This window comes from Callionymus lyra, chromosome 7 (assembly GCF_982586985.1).
Source record: "Callionymus lyra chromosome 7, fCalLyr1.hap1.1, whole genome shotgun sequence".
Classification (NCBI taxonomy): domain Eukaryota; kingdom Metazoa; phylum Chordata; class Actinopteri; order Syngnathiformes; family Callionymidae; genus Callionymus; species Callionymus lyra.
The window spans coordinates 26,161,574-26,176,270 of NC_141824.1; the positions used below are offsets into that span (position 1 = coordinate 26,161,574).

The 14,697-nt window shown below is 38.7% G+C and overlaps 1 protein-coding gene across 1 annotated transcript; it reads left to right on the top strand.

The window, feature by feature from the left end:
* Positions 1–3,515: 3,515 nt before the first annotated feature.
* Positions 3,516–13,661, top strand: LOC148075815 (uncharacterized). Its single transcript, XM_087796266.1, has 12 exons — positions 3,516–3,567; positions 4,856–5,297; positions 6,140–6,201; positions 8,582–8,684; positions 10,052–10,137; positions 10,220–10,320; positions 10,384–10,454; positions 10,526–10,633; positions 10,702–10,772; positions 11,447–11,564; positions 11,637–11,801; positions 11,864–13,661. The coding sequence occupies exons 2-12, from the start codon at positions 4,944–4,946 to the stop codon at positions 12,917–12,919; spliced, it is 2,295 nt and encodes a 764-aa protein (XP_087652392.1). The 5' UTR covers positions 3,516–3,567; positions 4,856–4,943; the 3' UTR covers positions 12,920–13,661.
* Positions 13,662–14,697: the final 1,036 nt, after the last annotated feature.

Below are 14,697 nucleotides of genomic sequence, written 5' to 3' on the forward strand. Positions count from 1 at the left end.
TACAGTACAAAACATATAAACATCATTAGACCATTTTCATTTATTCTCTAAAAACTCAGAAGAGTTATCAGTGACAGGAAGGGAAGACAGCAGTGGACTTCTGAACATGTTCATCTCTTGAATAGCATCATTGATGCCCATAACTGTTTCTCCATGCGATTGGACGGAGGCAAGGCTGGAGAATCAATCTGCACTTCAAAGAAAACCGTCTTTGTTTGACAAGTCTGCACCACAACTCACCGGACCGATGACAGAAGATTCTCCATTAAAATCAAGAAAACAGCAAAGACCGGAGAGTAGCAGTTACACGTGTTAAACATTCTTGTCAGGCCATCATTGCACGAGTGGTCATTAACATGGAGGATTCATAAACGCTCAGAGTGAAAGTTCTATAAAGCAGCAGAGATGAGGGTGGCACTGACCAAAAGTCCAGCTGTGAGAACATTTAGAACATGAAAAGATTCGTAACCTCCGAGTCCTCGTCAACCTACATGATGGATCGCCTATAGGAATGAATAATTGACTCATTTAGAATTTTCAAAGAATCATCCTGGGATGTTTTTCCTTCCACTGCTTAGATATTCTCAAACCAGCTTCCATCTCAGCACCATGGTGGTCCTCAAATCATCAGCTAGATTCTGACATTTCCACTTTGTCAGTTTTTTTTTTCAAGTGAGGAAGAAAACTTCGTTTAATCAACTGTCAATAATTAAACTCAAATTGAATCGTATTTATAAAATTCAACACATTTTACTGCTGCAGAGTTAGTGGTAAAACTGCGTTATACTGCCCTCTGCTGTTTCAGAACGACATGGAACCGTTAAAAAATCAATACAAGGTTATTGAGTCTTTATTTTATGTCTATGGGTAATATTTAGAATGTATTTACATTCGTGTAAATAACACTTGTTTCTTTAATAAAACTTAATGCCAGTATTTTAAGAAGAAATGTTATTTGTATAATTTATGTTTTCACTGTCATTACCTTTTTTTTTTCTAGCGTCACATCATTCATTAAAAAGACTAATCTATTTTAAGTCTCATTCTGTCGATTTTTCAAAAATGTTTCTTACTATAATTTTGTTAGTATTGTTTTTCCCCCTCAAATATATCCTCAAATTCCTCCATATCAATTAAGTTTTGTATTATTTTGTGGAACAACAACGACACTATAAAATCATCACGGTGGCTTAATAATCTTAACATATTGTAATGTTCCATTTTAAAATACAGATTATACAGCTGTTACAATAAAACGAATTGTAAAATTTGACATCAGTGTTATTGTAAACCAATATATACATAATATTAAAGAATCATGTTTCCATTTTCTTTAGTTTAACCTTAAAGTGATGATCTAGAATTTTGTATTAAGAAAACACAGAATAGACAATCAAATTCGAGAACTTTACTATGATTTTAAACAAGTTTACATCATTCCCTTATTTAAATGAGTTAATAAAAATCCAAACGTATTTATTGGCAGCTCTTATATATTTGATATAACTTCCTATTTTCCCAGCATAATTTATCTTACGCTGTATAATCATTTAACAAAACCGAGGAGTTTCACAAATGAAACATTCATAAAAACTTTAAAAATAGGAATGTTTTTGTTGCCAGGAAATATTTATTTTAATTTTAATTTTGTTATATATTTTAAATGGATATATATACAGTACATTACTGTGCAAAAGTTTTAGGCAGGTGTGAAAAAATGCTGTAAATGAATACTTTTAAAGCAGACTGGGGTTTGAAGATGTTCTGTTCAAGCTCTTTTGAAGAAGCACAAAGAAACAGCAAGATCGTAGACGCATTGGTCGCCATGGAAACTTAGTGCAGCAGATGAAAGACACATCAAGCTTATTTCCCTTCGAAATCTGAAGATGTCCAGCCGTGACATCACCTCAGAACTGGCAGAAACCAGTGGGACCCAGGTCAACCCCTCTACTGTAGGGAGAAGTCTGGCCAGAAGTGTCTTCATGGAAGAGTTGCAGCCAAAAAGCCATTCCTTCGACATGGAAACAAGGCCAAGCGACTCAACTATGAAAGCATAGGAACTGAGGTTCAGAAAATGGAGGCAGGTGCTCTGGACTGATGAATGAACATTTTTGGCTGTAACAGAAGGCAGTTTGTTCGCCGAAGGGCTGGAGAGCAGTAAAATAATGAGTGTCTACAGGCAACAGTGAAACATGGTGGAGGTTCCTTGCAAGTTTAGAGCTGCATTTCTGCAAATGAAGTTGGCGATTTGGTCAACATTAATGGTATCAATGCTGAGAAATACAGATACTTATCCATCATGCAATTCCATCAGGGAGGCGTTGATTGGTCCAGAATTTATTCTGCAGCAGGACAACAACTCCAAGCATACAGTCAATGTCATGGAGAAATATCTTCAGCGTAAAGAAGAAGTCCTGGAAGTGATGGTATGACCCCCACAGAGCCCTGATCTCAACATCATGGAGTCTGTCTGGCATTACATGAAGAGACAGAAAGATTTGAGAAACATCTACAGAAGATCTGTGGTTAGTTCTCCAAGATGTTTGGAACAACCTACCAGCCGAGTTCCTTCAAAAACTGTGTGCAAGTGAACCTAGAAGAAATGATGCTGTTTTGAAGGCAAAGGGTGGTCACACCAAATATTTATATGATTGACATTTCGCTTGTACATTCACTGCATTTTGTTAATTGATAAATAAACTATTAACACTTCCATTTTTGATTATTCTGCCTAAAACGTTTGCACAGTACTTTATATGAATGTAGAATTTACTTTATTAAGCAAACGAAACAAGTTTCTTAAAAATAATAATAATAATTTCAAAAATGTATATTGGAAAAAGTATGTTATAAATAAAAATGTCAAATTAAAGAACTTCCAAAAAAGTTGCCTCAATTAATTTAAATGTTTTTCAATTGAAGTAAAAGTTTTGAACTCTTTTCTTTTCCAAGTCTACTTTATCCTTATCTGTGTTTTCATATAAAAACAAAGTATTTAATCCATACTTCTTGGAAGATTTTTTTTTTTTTCATGCAGTGAACGCTTTCAGGTTTCAAGTGTTGCATTCAGTGTCTTCGCCTCTGTAGGAAATATCAATATCACTCTTTTTCCATCCATCAAATCCACTTTTATTTACATGTACGGTTCTTATCTTTTCCAGGGGTGAGTTTCGCGGTGTAGGACGAATACAAACACGCCATCATACATCGACAAGTTAATTTTCAACCACCGAATTGTGATTCTATGAGTCACGCAGGCAGTAGTTCAGGGATCAACTGTTGATTCGAGAACAGTTCAAGTGTCGCAGCAGTGAGTGTCCACAAACATCAGACCTTAAACTGATCGATTATCAGCAGCGCGTCCATCGATCGCTCGTCTATAAACCAGGAGCCTCGCCTGGTGTGAGGAGGGGTCCCTGAGGAAGGTGTGGGCTGCCATGGAAGTGCGTGATTTAAACTAGGCGTGTCGTTTCCACGCAGGTAGGAGTCTGGACACGCTGACACCACACTGAGCTTTCGCTGCCGAGAGGTGCGGACACGCGAGGAGAATGGAGGACGTCAACAAACGTAAGTAAACCAAAGCGATCTTAATGTTGCGAACTTTATTTACTAAACTTGTTTAAACTTGTTTAACCTTGAAGAGACTCTCAGAACAATAACTTTAATAACCACAGATATGAAGAACAAACAGGTTAACCCAACATTACAATCCAAACTTCCTTGTCATTTGTCTGAGAAAAGAATCGTTGACAAACAAAAATAGTGTTTTCATCCTGACCACTGACTTCACTTTTGTCAATGGAATTTTCATGTATTTTCCTACATCGTTAAAAATAAATATATACTTTATATTAATTAAATTAGTTCTGCCAAATTTGTAGTCATTTCAGAAATGACTAATGACACTGTGTAAACTTTTGATAGTAAACTTTTGTTGAATACTTTGAAATACTTCTTGGACGGTGACAACCAGGGGACCTCCTTGGGTCTCCTTACTTTCTGAAGTTAATGATTATTTGGAAATGTTGCTGTGCTTAAGTTTCACTTGGAGAGGCGACCGTATTGACTGATTGTTGGTGGATAAAGTAGGTACAAACATCTGAAATATTGATCATCTAATGAGATCAACACTTAAAGTCCTGTTTTAAAAACGAATGTCTTGTTCCACTAAATGTGATTATAAACATTAAAAGTCGTCATTAATAAATTAAGATTTATATCATAACCAACAACTTATTTACACTAACAAAAAAACAAAACAAGATGATTTGAAACTAAATAACTTTTATTCTATTTTTATCAAATGCATACTGTATTTCTCAGAGTTTTAAAAAGACAATTATCTCGACTGAATCTGAAATTAATATTACATAACTTTCAGTTGAAAATTACTATTACTGCCGTCATAATATGACTGATAATTTGTCGACACTTCTGACTCACATAAGTAACGAAATCCAACGACAAACGGCTGGGATTGACGTTTTAGACTTGATGACTGTCTCAGCTCTATCAGTATCATTTTCAACATAATGTTGTCTTTTTTTAATGTATTCATTTTGTTTTCTTTATTTCGGATAAGTAGTCTGATCTTTTCATTTTTTATAACGTTTTTTTAAGATAAGTCTTCTAAAAACATCTGATCAGACAAATAAACTAACTTTGTGTTTACTTTATGGTTTTAAAGTATGGGAGACACTATTATCAGTGTATTAATGTGCAGACAAGAGGTTAAGAGCTGAAGAGTTCCTGTGTTCCCTTCACAAAGCAAGACACAAACCAACTTCAAATAACTTGAGTGTTAAAATATGGTCCAAAGTTTGTTTGTTCACCATTTCTACTGTTTCCTGTTTAGTTTGACAGGAAGCGTCTGGATCATATAAAATACAAAAATGTTTGACTGACTCGACACCTGGAACCTCTGAGAGGATTGGGTCAAGAAGATGCAACTAGGATGTACCCCAGCACCTCCACCGCCACCCCCTCCCCCACCACCACCTCCACCTCCACCCCCACCACCACCTCCACCCCCCGCCCCTGGACTCCCACCGCCACCCCCGTGCCCCGGCTTCATGGGCACGATGGATCGCCGGCGCTCCAGGTTGCGCAACTTCAACTGGGAGACCATTCCCAAACACAGCGTGATCGGGAAACACAACATTTGGACGGCGGCCGACGGAGAGTACGAGCTGGACACGGATCACATGGAGGAACTCTTCAGTCACCAGAAGCAGATCAAAGCCCTCAACCGGCTGAGTGTCAAGGGTTTGCCGGCGAACGCACTCTCAGGGGAAGTGGTGAGTACGACTCCGTCAAGCTTGCTCGCTGGCGCTGCCGTTGGGGCCAGTTGATATTGAAAAACAAACCTGTAAACAGAGAGAATGACTTGCCTGATAAGATTGTGTTACGTCTGCTGATTTTAACTACAAAGCACCATTGATTAGGATTGTCAACAGTAGTCGTGAGGCTGATAACTTTTGAAAAACCCAATCAAACCGGTATGATGGTAACCGAGTGCCTATGGGATGGATTGTCAGATGCCACAGTTGAGAGCTCAGACAGATTATTAAAGCCATGTATTTCTTATTATTTTGCTTTTCTTAGTTAATTATTTAAACTTGGGTTTATTTTAAGAGAGTGTTATTGATTTAAAAACATAATTTTAAACAGTTTTAAAAAGTGGCGTATGCTATATTATTCACAATTTTGAAGTCTTGTTTTAAACATGTTTAAATCGCCGCATTAAAAACTACATGATACTGAGAACTATCGACTTTGTTTTCATGGTGGATGACTGGACTGTAAATCCCACGCTTCTGTTCATGAGGGTGGAGTGTTTTTTATTGTCCAGATCTGTTTGCCAAAGGTCGGTGGTTCCGTACTGTAGCTTTAAGTTGCCTCTGAAATCGAGCTGTTACAAAACCATTGACCTATGCTCCTCCACAACCCCTCCAAGAGCATCACCCGTGCAAAAACCATATCTCTGTCCCGAGTCTACAATTCAATCAACACAGATTCTTAACCTTTGGAATGTGCTCGGACAAGGTATCTCTTGAGCCCCCCCAAAAAAAGTCAATGCTGGAGACATTCTTGAAAATATCTGCAGTACTGACAAGCTGATTGTGTCTCTGTGTTCCAGGTTACCATCCTGGGTTCCAAGAGGAGCATGAATATTGGAATTTTCCTCAAGCAATTTAGGAGGTGAGTAAGTGACATCAGCGGTGAAGTCAAAACACGATCGATGACACGGATTCATGTTGCAACACGTCTGGGAGTTTGACACTGTTCCTCCCTGGCAGCAGCCACAATGTTTATTAGTGCAACAGTCGTCCATTGCTCAAGGGCATCCAGCATATGCAATACAAGAAAATGGGATTTATTCATTTGAGCAACACGGGTGTCGCAAGTGTTTCAGGTTTAGGGAAAAAACACGTGCCAAGATTTGACACCTCCTTGTAAAAAATAGGTCTGTGATGCCTTATTGATAGATGACGATGTAGATGACTTTCTTAAGCTCTAGATGTTGCTCAAGGGCAGAGCTGGAAGAGTAAGAGCTAGCGATCATCATGATTATTATCTGAAAGAACGTTTGCAGTCTGAAACAACTCAATGTTTAGGAGATGTGCAGAAATCAAAGTTTAAACTCTTGAACTCACTGCTCAATGCTGCACTTTGATTCCTGCATCATAAGGGGTGTAGGAATAACACAAGGATATATTATACTTTTAACTGGATTGTAAATATCGCAAATCTCAAAATGAAAGTCAGGTATCAACTGTAGCTTCCCCAACTTAGCAAATTGTCTTGTTGATAGAAATAACAGTGGGAAACGAATATGATGGACTATTAGTACAAGGAGGGGTGTTTGGTAGTGATGTGTTGATGAGGCCTCATGATACAGCATTAACTCTATCATGATACATTATGATACATTTTTGAAATTTTTTAACAATTTATTCTATTACTGTTACTAGTAACGGGCTGATGAAGCTTCATGAAGCAGTGTCATGTTGTTTAGAAGTCACTAGGTGGCGCCATCAGTTTAAAAAGGATGTGAGGTTTCATTAGAACAGTTGTTCAAAAAAAGGAAAATTGTGCAGAGACTGCCCACTAATGGCTATGAAAATAATGACACTGCTTCATGAAGCTTCATCAGACCATCACTAATTTTAGTTTTATTGACCCAGAGATAAACACTGTTATCTTAGTAGATATTCATTTATTTTTCCTTGATTGTTTTCCACACTATTGCAGGCACCATCAATGTTCCTGCATTCACTCGTTTTTGTCCATCCAATGCAGTGAATTTTCTTATTTTTATTACAGAAAATTGTTTTCAAATAATTTAAATTTTTACAAATCACATTTATTTTCCTTTACATTTAACACCATCATCCTTTTTGCTTCATTTATGTCTCGTCTTTTTGCTTCACGATGGCTATTTAATGAAGATATTTTACATATATATATATATATATATATATATATATATATATATATTTTTTTAAGGGAGACTATATGTATATATTGATTGGCACGGTGTGTCTGGCAAAAACTGTATTACTAATCAATTAATTAACAATGCTGCTAAATTATGGTACTGAGCATTGTTTATTTATGTATTCTTGGAGGCTGCCGCAGCAACATCTGGCAATTTACGATCCTCCTGTAGAGATTCCTTGTTTTCATCTTTAATCATAAAATCCGGAACAATTTTCATATCATTAAATTAGTTTTGTTTATTCGGGGAGTTTGTGTGTCAATTGTCTTAAAAGTGGCAGCTTTGGCTAGCATGCTGCATAAGAGATACCTTAAAGAAAATAGAAAAGGTGGTGATTTAATATAAAATATGTTGATATTTTAACACAAAAAATATGTTTTCTTAATTCCAGTATTGGTCATCGGTGTACAGTTTACATATCACTAAATCATTCAAGCCCTAGAGATGCCTTTTAAGTGGAAGAAAACATGTAGCCAAGGGTGGAACTCTCTTGACAAACACATTGGAGTGAATAATGGCATCTTATGCTTCAGGAGCTGCTGCTTTTTTTACTAACAAAGTCCATTTTTTAATAATTAATGTCAACATCCATCTTTCTTGTTTCAATAAAGTTTTATGATTCCTTTCCAACATACACAATATTTGAACTGTTGTTAAAATATCCACATTCTTGTATTGGTAGTTTCCTATTTCATCTCCTCCTATTTGCTTCAAATCATGTATAAACAAGTTGAGCTGATGAAAAATATTCTGGAAAACCATTTGATAATGGGTTGAATAAAATAACAGCCAACTTTTGATTTATTCCAAAAGCAATTTACTGTTCATTACATTCCAGCTGTTCTTCTCTTCTCCCTCGGGAAATGTTGTTCCGAACACGTGCCGGTGTTCTTCAGACAAACACAAACCATTCATCTTTTGAATAAAAGAAAAATCAAACTTGAACGAGTTGAGGCCTGTCTGGGGAGCAGCCCTGGTCTGACTGCAACAACGTGATTAACAGAAGAGGAATCTTAACTAAAGAAACAAGTGACTAAACAAGACGTGAACCCTCCCCTCTGTCCTGTGTCTTCCTCGCAGGCCTGTGGCGGAGATGATTCAGGACATCCAAGCAGGAAGCAGCCTCAGTTTTGGATCAGGGAAGCTGAAGGAATTGTCCAAGCTGATGCCAGAAGACGGAGAGGTATGATGCAAATCACATTTGTTTGAGATGCATTTGAATGAGTCTATGTTTGTGTCTATTAATCACCTTTCCCATTTTTATCTACGGTTATCCCTGTAGAAATGTAGTTTTGTCGGTCTTTCTTTTGGCATTTTATTTATTCTTTGACAAAGAATACAAAAAAGAATTACTGAAAGCTCCTGAGCATTTCAACAGCTCCCTTTATCCGTTGGAAAGTTTGGTAGTGAACCGGAGTTGGTACAGATAACCTAAGGAATCACTAAAAAACGTATGCAACATCTGAACTAAAGCAGGACCTGACGGATGTCTCTTAACCTATCAACACTTGTCATTCTGACCTTGAGCCTCAAAGACCTTCAACATATTCAGATGTTCAAACACTGAAATCTACAGTTGATTATATTTTTTGGAGCCTTTTTAAGGTTTGTCACTGCGTGTAATCAATCCCTGAAGTCTCCATCTCCAAGTGACTCATTGTATAAACAAAGTGGGCGTGGTTATAGCTGGCTGCAGGTGAAGTGAAGCCCATTATTACGTTATAATGGACTCAGCTCTCGTAACCTCTCATCTGCCGAGATTTCAGACGGGGTGAACTTTAAATAGTAATGAGTTCAAAACATGGTCATGATGAAGGACTTACTGCATCTTGGAGAGAAAGAAACATTTAGCAATAGTTGCCCTTTGAACTTGGGGTGTAACAATATGGACAACATCTCAATATTGATATGAATCGACTCCTTGACTTAAGTGAACACCTAATTCTTCAACGTACTGCCTTCTCCCTCATAGTATTATAATTCTAATAATACAGTCTAGTGAAAAAACATGTCCAACAGGTTGTCAAGCAAGATCAAATGCAGCCCCAGTAACAGACGGATGCACTCGGTCAGAAAAGTGAATTCAAACATGAACATCAGTTGGAATCTCAAAGGCATTAACACAGTTCACTGTATGTTTGCCCTCATAGAAGTAACTCTACTAAAGCTGCTCTCAACGTTGACTTTAGAAATCCGACTGAGAAACACATGGACCGTTTCATATTTTGATGTTTGCCTTTGAACCACATGCACAACAACACAAAAACTGTGTAAAGCCGACAACATTTTTGTTGTCATGAAATATTTCGGAGCGGGCTGCACTCTGACTTGGAATATATGGAAATATTCGGAGGTTATAGACTTGTTGTTCTGGTTCTGAATGGATGTTTTTCCGTGTATTCATCAATCGGTTATGCAAGACGCCTCAGCTGTGCTCGATGTTGAAACGACCAAACCGAGGGGTCAGCTCTGTTGACCTCTACTGAACACTGACCCTGTTCGCCTGTCACAAAAGCATCAGAATTCTAAAATCTCACGTTTATTTTGCAGATCAAACGGCTTGTTAAGTTCAAGGGCGACCAGTCGGCTCTTCCTGACGCTGATTTGTTCATGTTGAAGCTGATCAACATCCCCAGGTCAGACATCTTTCTTCAGTTTGTAGTTTTCTAAAGTTTTTAAATCCTGATGCTCAGATTTTGACTCTCGTTTCTCCATCAGCTACGAGGAGCGTCTCAACTGTTTGGTGCTCAAGGAGGAGTTTTTCCCGTTGATGGAGGAAATGAGAGGATTCATTAAAACTTTAACTGCTGCCGGAAATGGTAAATTATCGTGAAATATTTATGTATTGATGAAATGAGATTAACATGCTTGTTTTGTTTTAGAGCTGTTACATTCGGACAATCTTCACTCCGTCATTCGCCTGGTGCTGAAGACCGGCAATTACATGAACGCTGTGAGTGTCGAACAACTTCAACTTTTATTTTTGTGAAGTGAGATTTAAAGACGATCTCTGCTCCTCCTCAGGGTGGTTACGCAGGAAGTGCAGTCGGCTTCCGAATGACGTCGCTGCTGAAGTTAGTTGACACCAAAGCAAACAAACCCGGCATGAACCTCATGCATTATGTTGTGATGGTAAGTCAGTTAATGTTTTTTTTCAATCTAAAATATGGTTATAACATCCCAAAAAATGTGTCACACAGCAAGCTCAGAATGCTGGTGAAGATCTGCTGAAGTTTCCAGAGGAGCTCTCGCACATCGAAGCTGCCGCCAGGTAACATTCAAAATACAAAGTCAAAAACATTCATCTTTTTCTTTGACTCCCTCTAGTGGCCGTTGTGCTGATAATCCAATGTCTAGGGTTAATGTTTACCTAGTTACAAGTTCATCCATCGAGATACAATTAACAAAATTAACAATTACATATGTTTAGTTCGAGAAATTAATAGTTAAATCAAAATATTTTCTTACCTGTGATTATTATTGTGAAATGTGTGCAGGTTTATTGGTTTCTTTATTCAATATTATGCAATATTATTCAACTTATTTCAATAGAAAAAGTTTCTTCAATAAAAAACTAATATTTTTTGTGTCCCAAAAATGTATTGAAGTGAAAACTTTTTTTTCATTTTATTGAACCATTTATTTTAATTGAAAATATGTATTTTGGATTGAAGTAACTTGACATATTCAAACTAAATCATCATAAACTAATAAATAAACAAATCTACTGCTGTATATATTATACTCTGCAGATTTTTAGTTTTGAGGGAGAGTCTGATGAGAGGGAGTTGAATCGAAATGCAGCTTGCTCAAACATTTATTTAAACAAAAAAAGCTGAACCAGTTTTTAAAACAAAGAAAATACCGGTACATTTCAAATGATTGATTTCAGTGGTGATTTATCTCTGGTCAATAAGATTATTTATGTCTGTGACTGGATTTCAGGATTCATAAGAGTGACTTGGAGGCAGAGTTCGATCGTCAGGTAAAGAAGGTGAGGGAGGCCACAGCTGACACAATGAAGCAGGACGACCTGAAGGCCCAGATGGAGGACTTTCTTAAGGTGAGGTTAAGAGTTGCGACACTAACCGAGAGAGTCTTCCTACGATGCTAAAAGTGTGTCTGTGTCGAGCAGGAGGCCGAGGTCTGTCTGGAAGAAATCGAGGCTGATCTCCAGGAGCTGCAGTCCGTGAGCGACTCTGTGGCCGACTACTTCTGCGAGGACCCGGCTAAGTTTAAGATGGAAGAATGCTGCTCCATATTTCAGTCTTTCTGCCAGCGCTTCATGAAAGCCATGCAGGTAGGAGACACTCGAACCTCATAGAAGAGACCAGATTCTATTTTATGTTTACGCCCATGCAGGAGAACAAGGCCAGAGAGGCGGCAGAGTTGAAGCGAAGGCACCGCGACCGACTCCAGACGGCGGTCAAGAGACGTTCCACGGCCACCTGCTCCACCAGGGACAAGGATATGGACGGTGTCGCTCTGGAGTCCATGCTGAACAACTTCTTCACCGAGTCGAGCCGAGGCTCTCGAAGGAGACACGGACGTTCTTCCACAAATGCCAGCCCCAGCCGAGGAAGTCCTAAGAACGGCAGCCTGACAGAAATAACCTCCCACGCCAACTTGAGCGGAAGTCACGGTTCGTTCAGGGTGAAGAAGATGGGAGGGAAAGAGTGGACCTCTTCTCTTGAGCTGGCACAAAACTCCATCAACAAAAACAAGACGTCCAGTCAGCAGGACAATAAGGTCCCTAATGTGGAGGAGATAAAAAAGCCTGAACCTGAGAGTGGTTCAAAGCAGGGCCGGACTTCTAGACTATCCTCTTCTAGCAGAACATTCTCCATCCCTAAAGAAAACGACGAGGACGCAATGCTGGACAACACCGAGGCTGAGGCCCAAAAGCTGCGTGAGGCGTCCAAGAAGGTTTTGAAGTTCCAGAACAGCCGTGGCAGCGTCTCTTCGGTGGAGTTTCCTCTGGATAGTCCCAAATCCCCCAGCACACAAAGCCCACCTCCCGGGCTAAACTTGGAGGAGCAGCAGTACCCCGGTGACCCCACCAACGAGGACTTGGTTCGGTTCCTCCTCAACCCCCAATCCTCCAAACGCAACATCAGCCGCCGCTACACGCTCCCCACCAAGGTGCCCAAAAACGACGAAGAGGAAAACGAGTGGACTCAGCCGCCTCGTAAATCGCCCGCCAGAGATGTGCTGACAGAAACAGACGGACAAGAATCTGTGTTTGATTTCAAAGCCTTGACTCTCACGAAAGACGTCCGGAGATCTTCTATGAGTCAAACCTCAGCGGAAACGACGGCCCCGGTGGAAGTCGTCAACAATCCAAAAGAATCAAGTAGTCCACGCAAGAACATAGGGTTCTTTGACTTTTTTAAACGTCTCGGTGATTTGAGCAAGTAGAGGAGTCGGACGCCAGAGCAAGACTTGTTATTTAGTGAAAATACTTCCTGAATGATTTTCCTAGATCGTGACGAACACTTGATTTTAACGTAAAGCGATTCCAACATGCTTCTTGAGTCACAGAGAGAGAGGCGGTCGGTTAAAGTTCGATGGTGCAGAGTTCAGGCGGAAGAGGGAAGAAAGCCAAGTGTGAAGGAGGGAGATGAAAATATTGAAAGTTGATCTTTAAAAGTAGGATTCTTATCAATATACCGAATATCAGTTTGCGTTATTGTGGACCTTTTAATGACACTGAAGTCTACTGGCTTGTGCTCTCCAGAGAAAGTCGCACGAAGGTTTTTTATTTCTCTTCTCAAGATTTAATTTTTCAAGCATGATTCGCAAGTTCCGCCACCAGAGGGCAGTGTTTAACTGGAAGTTAGAAGTAAGTGGGTTAGAGGAAAGTAGCGGAAGCATCAGAGATTATTTTCGGTACAATAATCTCAATCTTTTTATTAAATATTTTTATTTGAATTAATATATATTGTGGCTGTTTTAATAAGATGGTTTTGACTGAAACTGCCACTGTTGGGTAACGAGGTCACAGAGCAGGTGATCTATGACAGGTTGTCAGTCAAATGATATCCGAGCAGAGATGTGGATCAGTTTTGTCAGCTCTGTGACTGAAGCTTCATTTTAACCTAATAAAAAATAATGTGACGTTTCATTTAAGTGTTGATGAATTATGTCCACTTTTCCTGAAATTGACCTGAATATGTTCAATAAAGAGAAAATCGTTTTCCTGCGTCTGCTGTTGTGTTACCTGCAGCTGTTCTGCCTCCTCCTGCGGCCATCTTGCCTGGTCTAAAGTGGAGGCAGTTTCCATGGCGACGCCACACTGCAGGAGGATGCCCACCCCCACACAACAATCTCCCCCACCATCTGCATCACTCCACATTCAAACACCGTGACTCAGGCTTGAACAAGGATTTGGCAGAACATTACGACCACCTATCTCATTTGGTGTCATTTGGTGTGTTTACAAGCCGAAAGAAAAGGCGTTCAAGAACACAGAGACTGCAGATGAAGATCTGATGGTGTTGGAGCCCATCGTTCCTTCTTGTTTTAAGAGGACTTTTCTGGTTTATCTGCTACCTTGGATTATATGGCAATGACCTGAAAAAGTAAACAAGGCAGATTGTTTAGATGCTACTTAACGTTTGTCTCAATCCAATTACTTCTTTAGTGAAGTTAATATTTGATGAAGTTAGGATGCATTTTTGTATCCACAGTTTATCATCAAACTTCAACTACACAGACCCTCATATCCCCCCCAACAAAAGCAGCTAGTTAGTTAAGTATATAGCACGTTGCTAATCTATTCTATCACTAAACAAAGATCAGTGGCATGTATTTGTTGCTCATTTTGAATCTTTTACACTAAACCTTGTTGATCAAATGCAGCCTCATGCTAAGTTTACACTAAGTAAAGGCGATAATAATGTTGGAATATTTTACGGCTAGATGGTAATTTTACTTACGTTTTTGTATTTAAACTTTTAATATAGATTTTTATGATCGCTTTACTTACATTATTGTCTTTTTGTAAGAATGTCTTGTCCCTCAACGTTTTGTCCATAGTTCTATTATCATGTATATTCAAGAATTGTGTATATAAAAAAGTGGCAAAATTAAAAATCTAACAGCAAATGGTGCCTATTTTTATTCCATTCATTTATGCTGTATATTTATATATTTTTTGTAGTTTTAACATATATCATATGTTCTATTTTTTCTTT